At 36.4% G+C, this 12,135-nt stretch overlaps 1 protein-coding gene across 2 annotated transcripts in view; it reads right to left on the bottom strand.

Annotated features, from left to right (window-relative positions):
• The window catches only part of LOC124607029 (charged multivesicular body protein 3), a 62,242-nt gene that overhangs the window by 39,578 nt on the left and 10,529 nt on the right, over window positions 1-12,135 (bottom strand). For both annotated transcript variants that reach the window (XM_047139195.1, XM_047139194.1), the window contains 2 exons: window positions 10,858-10,979; window positions 4,457-4,549 (listed from right to left, as the gene is read on the bottom strand). In XM_047139195.1, coding sequence (XP_046995151.1) covers window positions 4,457-4,549; window positions 10,858-10,979 — 215 coding nt within the window. The remainder of the gene's footprint in view (window positions 1-4,456; window positions 4,550-10,857; window positions 10,980-12,135) is intronic.

Below are 12,135 nucleotides of genomic sequence, written 5' to 3'. Positions count from 1 at the left end.
AAGTCGTTTCTGAAAGTATTTGTATGGAGTGTAGCCATGTATGGAAGTGAAACATGGACGATAAATAGTTTGGACAGGAAGAGAATAGGAGCTTTCAAAATGTGGTGCTACAGAAGAATGCTGAAGATTAGATGGGTAGATCACATGATCACATAACTAACGAGGAGGTATTGAATAGGATTGGGGAGAAGAGAAGTTTATGGCACAACTTGACTAGAAGAAGGGTTCGGTTGGTAGGACATGTTCTGAGGCTTCAAGGGATCACCAATTTAGTATTGGAGGGCTGCGTGGAGGGTAAAAATCGTAGAGGGAGACCAAGAGATGAATACACTAAGCAGATTCAAAAGGATGTAGGTTGCAGTAGGTACTGGGAGATGATGAAGCCTGCACAGGATAGAGTAGCATGGAGAGCTGCATCAAACGAGTCTCAGGACTGAAGACCACAACAAGAACATTCTTATTCTCTTTCCAAATTGGGCTTTCCTAGCTGTTATGTAACATTAGTATGTGAAAATTTACTACTTTTTCAATATTTATACACAAAAAATATAGGTATTTTAAACAATCTTTGATAAATAATTCATTTGGATACATTTTGCTATGAAACAGCATTTATTAGGTAACTTCGCATTTTCACATTTCACGACAGAATTCATAGGTATAGTTGCATTTATAACAAATGCAAATTTTTCAGTTCCTTAATAAAAGGCTTTAAGAGTTTTTGATTAATAAAACCCTGTAAGAAAAACCTAACAGGGAATGTTCAGCACAAATGAAAGTAACACGGAGTGTACCAAAAGGAAGCATAACTGGACCATTAATGTTCTCAAAATACAATAACAATTTATTAGACGTTGTATAAATATAATTTCTAATGTGATTGGCCTTGAGCTCCAGGTATTCTCAAACATTTAGTTAACACACTTGTTAAGTTACAAACCTCTTGAACATTTGAGAGTGGTCTAGTGACCAAAATGTTTTGTGGTGGAAAATGCATTTACATAAATGGAACTTTGATTTATTCAAATTACTAATAACAGCAGTGGATACCATGTGCCCATATGAAGAAAATATGGGGCAAAACAATACTCTTGACTGATGATGGGATTACCTGAAAAATATTGTTGGATGATTGTAAGGAAGAGGAGAATATCTATCAATTTCCATTGCTGTAATGTGTGGCAGGTCTTTTTGGATCTGGATAAAAGCAGGATGATGTCCACAACAACAAAAAACCCCAATAGCCACTGATCCCAAGGCTAGCTGCAAACTTCCTGAGAAAATTACATTGTTTAAATATTTAGGGGTAATACTAAGGAGCAATGGAGGTGGTTTGTTGGATAGGCACAGTGTATCTGTAAAAAATCTCATACAAGATTGAAATGCAGCCCACTGAGAGTACCGTTCCCATGTATTGAGACCTTACGTAGGTACAGTAACAGACATCAAACAAATTTACAGCTGTATTGCTGTACTCTTAACAGGCTGGTATGGCCCATATGAACGTATAACAGGTATGCTCAGATGACTTAAAGGGGAACCTTGATAAGCAGGTGATTTTTTTCACAAAGCCACGTTGGTTTCAATTTCTTCATGCACAGTATATATGTACACGCAAGACAAAAATTAATATGCTACACGACAACTAAAATAATCAGCTCACTTATATAGATAACACTGAACAGATGCAAAAAAATAAACTGCAAAGATGTATTCTATGATTAAAAAGCAGTTAATGGCTGAACAGTTAATGAACTACCATGATGGGAACTGTGTGAGATTTAAAATCAAAAACTGTTGTATGCACTCCATCTGGAGAACAGAGAATTGAGTAGGACACTGAATACTTCCTGATGTTAAAAAACAACTGCAACAATGCTACTGAGAAAGTGAGTTGTTAAGGCATATATCATAATTCGCAGCCACTGAGAACATTGGAACTACCCACTAAATGCAATCAATTTCTATTGTACCTTTCTGTTAACATTCAACATTTCAAAAATAGGCTGCTAAAATATTTGTACCAACCAATTCCATTACCAACACAACAGAATTTTATACAAATAAAGATTTAGTTTTCCATCAAAGTTGCATTTGATCTTTAATGGTGACTAGTATTGAATATTTGCATTAATTTCTAAACCATTACCTGCTTCTCTTATATTTGAATGTAACATAATTCCAATGGGATCTTGAAAGACTTTCATAAACCAAGTCAACATTACAACCTTGTGTACAAACAAGTCTTACGAATCTTCCCTTGGAATTACGTTAGTCAAATATCAGTTGTGTAGGCAATGGTTTGAAAATGAATGTAAGAATTCAAAACTGAACACCTGTAAGGGGGTAAACCACATTACGAGGTTCAAAAATCCATTTTTTTTATTGCATAAATCATTAGCTTAACTATCACGCTGTCAAAATTTCAATGCAAAATTCGCATTTATTTAGATTTTATGAGCACAGAACCGAGTGCACATTGGGTACAGGCTCAAAATTCTTCCAATACAAGAAGATTTATCAAAGGATGAATTACTGGAGAGATGTCTAGGTGGCCACACAACAATATGAATGGAAGTTTTAATCCCACTATTTGGCGATTAGCTACTAAACACTTGCACTCCGGACTAAAAGTCGTTGAATTGGCATTGTCTTTAGCGGTGTGCTTACTCAATGAAGGAAATTCATCCCTTCTGATGGTCATAAATGAAGCAGGAATTGTAGTAGGCATGCAAAGCTTGAATAATGCCGAACAAATGCATAACCAGCATGTGAGCCAGCAAAATCTACCTAGATCACTGTAATTGAAGGAAGATCAGAAAGCTCGGAAAGCACTGCTGCAAGCACAAAACAAAGCTTATGAGGAAGAAGAAGGATTACCATAAGGTGCTGGAATCACAGATTGAGCGGTAACCATTTTACATTATTGTTAACTTCCTCGAATTTCCAGTTTCCAAGAATTTATTTTTCAAACACGTTTATCTCTAAATGACTTTTTTCACATTTGTGTGCAGTCTAACTCAAGAAGTATAGAACCGATCATTATGAAAATTGACAGTATGATTCTTTATAAAATTACGAATTGTATGAACCAACTTGTCAGATGATATCATGATTTGCACAATTCAAGGAAAAAAATCAAAGTAAATTGTTCCAACACCTGCAAAATTTTTAATTTTCAGTATTTTCGCCTGCATTGAGGTTTATATTCTCAGGAACTCAGTTATTAATGTAAAATCTGCTACACTGCACACAATTGTAGAACTAAACTCGCCACCTTCAGCGGCCATCACAGCGTAACTTTGTTATTTTTGGCTGAAATTATATTAAAAAAAAAACAACTGTTCGAAATATGAATGAACTGATGTCAAAATTTGATTAAATTCTAATTAAATCATCCCACAAAAATATAAAAAAAAATCAGTGTCAAAAAGCCTCCTAATGTGGTTTCCCCCTTTAAAAGACCATGTGCAACACTGACAAAAAAATGAAATAAAAAGTAAGTCAACCATATTGCTTGTCCTATATTGCAAGACAATGTATAAACTGCACCAAGTACACGATGTTTATTAACTAAGCAGCACATAAACCAGGGAGTTTTCTTTGCTACAAATATTACCCTTCATAGATTAAAGTGCAACATCTTATAATAGGGCTCCATACCAAATGACTTACGATCATTGTGAGTTTTTGAAAAAGCTTTCTGAATATATAAAAAAAGAAAACCTGCCGAAGTGAGGAATAAGAAGTTGAAAGCCATGAACCATAAGCGTGTATATGGATTGTGCGGGATTTAACAAAATTGTGCAAATGAAGAACAGTATGTTCTGACTATATTTCTAATCTAACCTTACAGAACATATCAATATTATGAAAAGGTTAGCTGCTAGTCACCATGTAGTGGAGATGCTGAGTCGCAGATAGGCAACAATAAGAGGACTGACAAAATAAGCTTTCAGCCAAGGCCTTTGTCAAAAATAGATGGAGCACGGGGGGCGCGCGCGCCTATCTGCGACTCAGCATCTCCGCTATATGGTGACTAGGAGCGCGCGCGCACGCACGCACACACACACACACACACACACACACACACACACACACACACACACACACACACACGTCTGTTGTCTATTTTTGACAAAGGCCTTGTTGGCCGAAAGCTTATTTTGTGACAGTCTTCTTGTTATTTCCTATTGGTGACTCACCATCTCTGCTGCATGGTTAATAGCAGTCATCCTTTTCATAATATTCTTACTGAACATGTGTAATGTTTCAGCTTGAAAAAGTGAAATTAAATTACAAGCTGTGCTTCTCACATAACAAGTAGCACCACAAAACCTGTTAGCGGTAGCCATGATGAAACCCTACAAGTTACTGTGAATTTTAAGTTTGGTGCACAAATTCCTTGCAAAAATACTATCTTTAATTTATGTCACATAAAATGGCTAATTTTTACCTTATCAACCTCTTCTTGGGCTTCTTCTTCAAGCTCTTCCTCATCTTCGAGTCCTTCCATTGTCTCTTCCAACATCTCTTCAATAATTCCAGCCTGTGCGATGAAGAAAGACAGAAAAAAACTTCTAATCTTCCATGTATTCTCATGAAATAGCAGGAAAGTGCAAATCTTAAAATATAACCAAAGACTGAAAAATGAATCCAGAAATGGAAATTGACAGGACACATTCTTGTTCCATAAAAAGCAGTTTCTCTGTAAGAGGGTTAGAACAAGATGTGGAAAAGGATGGTAAATAAGCAACAGCATGTTGATTCTGATCCGTTGGGTAAAGCGGAAAAATTTGACTGTTACAGAACTGTAAGACAATACAGAAGCTTGCTACTTATACTTCTCAGTCACTTTCCCGAAGTACATTCAGAGCAGATATAATTACCTGTTTGACCACATTCTCAGGTCCACTCTCCACCTTGAGTTTGGATTCTTGGATCCCTTTCTCTCTTGAGTCATCTTGCATATTGTACAAGCTTTTCTATCTTTTAGCTGTTCTCACAATGTTTGGTCTGCCATAATGATGCCATGCACTATCTATCTCATTTATGGTCTAAGATCAGAATGTAAAGATTTCAATTTCACCCAAATTTGCATGCTGGCATGTTATGCAGGTAATGTGTATAAGTCCACTAACGTATCAATTTAAATAACAATGGAATATCCAGGACATAGCATCAACAATTGTGCCTTCCTGTTTGCAACTCTATGTCTCCTCTGTATTGCTAAAATATGAGATTTTTTTGTTTCATCCAGTATAAAATGGCTGTTGAAACTTGCATGTGTCAAAACAGTGGTTTCAGTTTTTAAATCAAGAGATTTGCTGCTGTCTGTCATATTTTTTATTTAATCTAGCTTGAGTTCAACATGTTTCAAGAGTTAATTCTCATTTTAAATATGTTTCTTATTACCTTATGATGAATTAAATTTAACTCTTTGTATATGTGAACAGTTACACTGTTCTGGAAATTTAACATGGAATACAAAAGAATGAAAATTTATATTTACTGACAATCAACATACACTCACAAGTAATATTTCTTAAACATTTCATAGTACTGGTAAGGCCAGAATACCAGAAAAGATAAATTTTTGCATTACTGCCCTACAAGTAGGGCTGCTATCCGTCCTGATATATCAGGATCATTACTGTTAGGGACCTTCTTGTCCTGACATCCTGACAAGACAATTTTGTTCCAATATTGCAAAATACTATTAAGAACTTGGCTCAAGTACTGAAGTAAACCTATCTGTTAGTGCAACACGTAAATTCAGCCTCAGTTAGTTTTATTTATGTCAACAAGCGAATATTGACAAGGTTGTCTCACAGACGGCATTGCATGTTGCATATCCTGTATCGATGATGTAAGCACCTTCTAGATCTCACACCATCATTCAAGAAAATAATAGACTTCTCCAGTAGGAAGGGGCTGGAACGATTACAACAGCACCATGCACAAGAATCGGGCACTTCCTATTTGAATAGCGATCAGATAGGACCATTCTCTCTAAAGGCTAGTTAGTAACATCTGAAGTGTTTACCTTGGGTATATAGGGCATGAACTGTATAGTGACGTGTTCTTTGATGACTAAAGAGTTAATGTCAACTGTTTTGCATTTAATAAACTTATTTTATTGTAGCTTACGAAAATGTCTTAAGGATGGGAAAAGGAAGTGTCACTTTATGGATGATTACACAAAAAAGAGGTCTTCCGTCAAGAAAAAATGTACAGACAACAAAGTATTTACATTAAATAAATTTGTTACTTCATTTCTACTCTCCCATCTCAGACTGTCCCGTTGAGGTCCCAGCTAGGTGTGGCAACTGTAACTACAACGAAATTTCTGAAATTATGCAGAAGCTCACACACAGCGCATAGCACATTAAATCTGACATACTTTAATGGAAAACCCACACTATTTCTCAAAACTTTGAAAAATTAATGAAAACCAACAAACCATTTAATGTTAAAAACAAACCCATCATTAAGTACTATATATTCAGGTGTAGAATTGTGTGCCCATTATAATCTTGTGCAATTATGATTAATAAATGAATTTATTTACTACTCAACTAAAGCTGATAATTATTAGCAACAGTAAAGACAATTGTACGATTAAACATTTTGACACAGCTAAGAAATAAGATCTGCCACTGTCTTCTGTGCCCAATGTAGTGAAGAAGGCATATTTTATTTTACTAAACTAAAGTTTCTTTTTCACTGAAAATGTAAAAATAAATTACACATCATCCAAAGTATTTACATTTATTCTCTTAAAATGGTTTAGTGGAATGGTGAGTGGCCACATCCATATAGGCAGAAATGTCATGAAAAATTTGGCATTGAAAATTGTGTTTAGAAAGTTGGTCTCACTCAATTTAAAACAAAGTCATGAAACTGAGACTTTGGAATATGGTTAAGAATGATATTATGGTATGATATACAGGGGTACAAATCCAGATACATTTTCAGTTTCAAGAAAATTAGGATCTTTTACAAATTACACCACTCAGAAATGTACGCTGTTTAAGGGAATTGTGAAGGAGCCAAAGAAAAATTAGCAGCTCTGTTGTGGGTAATACAGATGGGAAAGTATGTTATTGATAACTGGGTAGTTTAAATCCATTCTAAGAACACAAAAACACGACATTACACTGGCTAGAATAGCAATGTCAGGATAACTGCAAAATTTTTGGCAAAATAACTAATTTAGATGGTATGATTTTGAAAAGGAGACGATAGACTAGATGTGGAGCATGTGTATCACTAACTTTACTGTCATCTTTCTGTGAATTATGTAGCTATTTATTTTATGGATATGAAGATTTGGCTCAAATTGTTCCATAGAACCTGAATTTAAATTGAATTGAAAGTTTAAAGATTTCTCATCAAATCATGAAGTAAACTACAATTCACTATCACTAAAACTGTGATGCCCATATATGCGAATGATGCTGCACAGCACTAACCTGTCCCATACAACATTTTGAAAGATTAGTATGTCTTAATTAAATATTTATTGACATCAATGTCACCTTACTGCAAAGAGCATATAAAGATGTTCAACAACTTATAACACAACATGGGAGCCTCTCTTCACTGTTACCAGTCCAGTGTGGAACAATCACTTTGTAACGGCTACAGTACACACAGGTCCTATACACCGGGTTGGTTGGTAAGTTGGGCGCATTCACAGCAGTCGTAAAGATAGAACTTAAACTGAGCAATAACAATTAAGGCAATATTACATCATAATTAAGTAAATTAACACCTACTGTAAGCTATCAATTGAAGGTTTCACTTTTTTGTCTATTTTCTGAAAAAATAAAACATTTCATAGGTGCGAATTTTGGACTAGGATTTGTTTACGTAGTGATACACTGTAAGATACATGATTATTTCAATAAAGTAAAGTTTGCGTTGCTAGTGTATTCTTATATGCTAGCCATCTGATTCTCAAGTAAGTAGCCGAAGTGAAAAGTTCCGAAATAAGTGAAAACTTTATATAGTGCAGGTTCAGTTCTTTGTTTACTTTTTGTTTCGTCACCTAAACAATACCAGTTATATCATTTTGTTTCCCCAGAGGTTTTGAATCAGTATCCGAACTTTAGACCTAAGCTTTCTAATAAATTTAATATATTACTGAGTAGTCTACAAAGTTATTCTTACTTTAACTTATTAGACTAAAGCTAAAATTTGTTTGCCATGAGTGAGAAGTGTATGACTTGCCGCAGAATTGTTAGTTCTGGGGTGTGGTTTGAGAGTTGTTGCAGTTTCTTTCATATGGATGACTGTAGTGGGCGTGGAAACTGGGGAAATAAACAAGGCTCACTGATTGTGTAGGATTTGCTGTAGAGGCAGGAAGATAATGGAACATTAGGAGAATATTGCTGTCCTTCAGGCAGAACTAGATAAAGTGAAACAAGATCTGGAAAGGTTAAGAGGAGAGAAGGGAAAAGAGAGGTGGGACGTGACAACAGGTTATAGAAGAAATAGGAATAGGATGTTCTCAGACAGCGTAGTTGTGAATGTGGAAAACAGGTTTGATTGGTGTCACAGTTGGAAACTCATGAGTCATAAATAGATGTAGGAGTAGACAGGACACAACAAACTTTCGAAAAGTGTTTGAGAAGTAAGAAGTCAGAAAAAACTGTGAAGAAGAAAGTTTTGTTGTTAAATAGTTCACATGGGAAAGGTGTTGGTCAACTGTTGCAGGATGAACTAGGGTCAGGTTACCAGGTCACAAGTTTTTTTAAACCTAGTGCAAGTCTGTATCAGGTGACAGATGATGTAGGTTCACTCTGTAAAGACTTCACAAAGGAAGACACTGTGGTAATAATGGGTGGGACGGGCAACAGCATAGATAGGAACCCTAATTATTCAATTAAGAGTGACCTGGTAAAGATAGCTTCAGCAACGAGACATACTGGTGTCGAGTTTGTGTCTATGCTGAGGCGCCATGACCGGCCTCATTTAAATGCTTCTGTTAGGAGAGTTAATTTAGAGGTGGAATGGCTGCTTGGATCATATATGGAGTCTTATATCAGTGTGGTTCCTGTTGACTATCAGCAGGTGGGACTACACTAGGCATGGCCTTCACTTAAACAGGAAAGGGAAGGGAAAACTGTCTGGGCTAATAGCAAATAACTTAAGGAGGGCCACTGTCACAAGTGGTAAAGTACCAGTGGTTACAAGTGACAGATCAGCAGTTTTTTTTTTTAGGTTAGGGCAGGAAGAAACGAGATGTTCAGAGACAGGCTGAAAATGACATTCACATTGATGAAACAGACAGCCAGAAAGCAAATCTTAATGTACACAATTCATGCAGGCAGCCTCTGATTGAAACTAGAGATACTAAAAAATCTGAAGGAAAATTAGGTTCATCCAGTTGTAATTCAGTGAGTGCACAAAATCAGTTATCGTTATTGCATCAGAATATCCAAGGACTACGGGGTAGGCTTAAGGTGTTGCTTATTTGTGTTGAAGAATCAGAGTTGAGCAAACCAGTTGATATAATCTGCCCCTCTGAACATCATTTGACCACTGGTATAGATATGTTAAATGTTACAGGATTCAAGTTAGCTTCTTATTTATGTATAGAAAATATGGAGTAAGGAGGAGTTGCCATATCTGTCAGAAACAGTTTTGATTTCAAGAATATTGATACTAATAAATTTTGCTCAGTGCAGCAATTACAAGCTTGTGCAACAGTAGCAGTATTTCATAATAAGTCCTTTATAATAGTAGGTACATACAGATTACCTTCAGCAAATTTTAACCTCTTCATAAAAAATCTGGAAGCTCTCCTGTCCCATCTCATGGTAAAAAACAAGGAACCAGTGGTTGCTGGTGATTTTAATGTGGATTTATTGAAAAGCTCTGTCAGTGAACAATTATTGCAGTCAGTAACACTATCATTTAATTTAGTTCCTACTGTGAACTTTGCAACTAGGATATGTCAACGCTCAGACTGCTATTGACAATATCATTGTAGACAAATCTAGGGAAAAAGGTCATGTCAAAAAACCAATAGCAAATGGGCTATCTGATCATGAGATGCAGTATCTTGTGTTAACCCTTAAGCGGTCACGCAGGGTGTTCAGAACACCCTAGTCATCCTTATCGATGGATTATTACACAATGGATAGGAGTATAACGTCACGTTCTTTGGTACCTTTCTAGGATGTAATATGAAAGTTTTGAGTAACAATGGAATCTACAATGGAAGTGCAAGTTCCAAGAAAACATGCAACAATGTACCTTGGGGTGTTGTCGGCACTCCGCATGCCCGTATGTTGCAGTGCTGCGAGAAAGCGCACAGTTGTGTTCCGTAGCAGCTGCTTTTATTTCATCGCTCTCTGCAGTTAAAACAGCTATGGATTGTTACAAAATAGAACAAGGAAGAGTGCAGAAGCTTCTGGAAGAGGTCTTAGATGAAACTTTTGAAGGAGGAGATGAGGATGAGGAGGAAACAGACAGTTGTGAAGCTCTCTCTCACCACAGTGACAATCAAAAGGATAATGACAGTTCCATGCAGCAATGCCTTTGTGGAATGAATCTTCAGTCACATGTATTGTTTACAGTCTGACACTAGAAACAAATTGAGTGTTGAAATGGTAATAGCAGAGTAAGACAAAAATTTTTTGAAAGCTGTAACTAGCAATAATAAAAACAATTTTTAATGCGTACAAAGTGTTTTATTGTGTTTATCCTCAGCCCAGCAAATTCTTTCACAAGCCAATGTTTGGTACTTATATCAATTTAATCTGGCAAACCTGATCTCAACTTCTCAAAACCCACAACATTATACTAGTTCATAAACTGCTAGTACAATAAAAATAATTATCTTACCTTCATCATTTCCCTTGACAGTTCCCTCATTGTTGCTGCTACTTCTGGCACCCGCACTAACGACTGTATAGCCTGCATGACTTCTGTTGACTTCTGCAGTGAACCAGCAACTCTGAGTGTGGCTGTAAGATATATTTGTACATCATAAGTGCACACAAAATTTATCAGGCAATATAAATGCTGCTGTGAGTATCCTTCGTTACTGCTAGAAAGAAAGAAAGCAAGAAAGGAAGGTAGGAACACACACACACACACACACACACACACACACACACACACACACACACAGAGACAGAGAGAGAGAGAGAGAGAGAGAGAGAGAGAGAGAGAGAGAACCAAACATTTCACACTGAATTTGTTATTTGGAAATGTCTCTAAGAGGCTATAATTATTGCCTATTGAATGCGGTGGCCCCTAACAATATATACTGAATGTGCAACTGCCGACCAAACGACTCTGATGGAGTGAGTCATAAATACTGTTTACAGTATTCACTAGAGCAACAACAAAAGATGAATATTTACTAATTTACAAATGAAATAGTTACTTTACTTGCTTGACTCTTCAGCCAAGTCTTATTCATGCACTATGCCTCGTGTTGTATAAGCTGTCAGTAGCAATCCTTTTTCTTTTTCCCCATAACGTGGATATATTCTTGCTATGTCTGTCAGACATATCAAGAGAGTATCAGGAGCCTAAATTTTTTCCACACAACCTCGTGACATGCTGCAAACCTGACGGGAACTTGTCTCAAATTTACAAGTGATTGTCTCATGTGTAACTAGTGCTGTTTTAAGTTGCTCACCTAAATAGAAGTTCAGTTCACAGGTTATTTCATTTTTGTTGTTTTCAGTGTTTATTTGCTTCTGTTTCATTTCAAACCATGTCCAGTGTGACAAGCAGAGCTAGTCCAACACATGAAGGGAGATAGAGAAAGAAAAATGCATCAGGCTCATGAATTAGTGTGTTCATTAAGGGATTACCCTGAGAAAGAAAAGGAAAAAGGTGAGCCTTCATTTTCTGTTGCTAAGGTTGTTAAGAGGACTGCTACAGCACTGAAAGTAAGCAAGAACACTGTTGTAATGATAGACAAAGAGCAGTAAAGTATACACTGTGGCAAAATGGCACAACACGGCTGAACACACCAGGAAAGAAGTACTAGGGAGGAAGCAAGCAATAGCTTTGGATTCTTTTGAAAAAGGCGCTACTCATCATCATATATAAAGCCATCATAAGAGAACGGCACATCCCACACTATCTAAATTACTCACATAGCTT

The sequence above is a fragment of the Schistocerca americana genome, chromosome 3 (genome assembly GCF_021461395.2).
Source record: "Schistocerca americana isolate TAMUIC-IGC-003095 chromosome 3, iqSchAmer2.1, whole genome shotgun sequence".
Taxonomy (NCBI): domain Eukaryota; kingdom Metazoa; phylum Arthropoda; class Insecta; order Orthoptera; family Acrididae; genus Schistocerca; species Schistocerca americana.
Note: the sequence above shows the minus strand (reverse complement) of the source record. Positions and strands in the feature narration are given on the sequence as shown.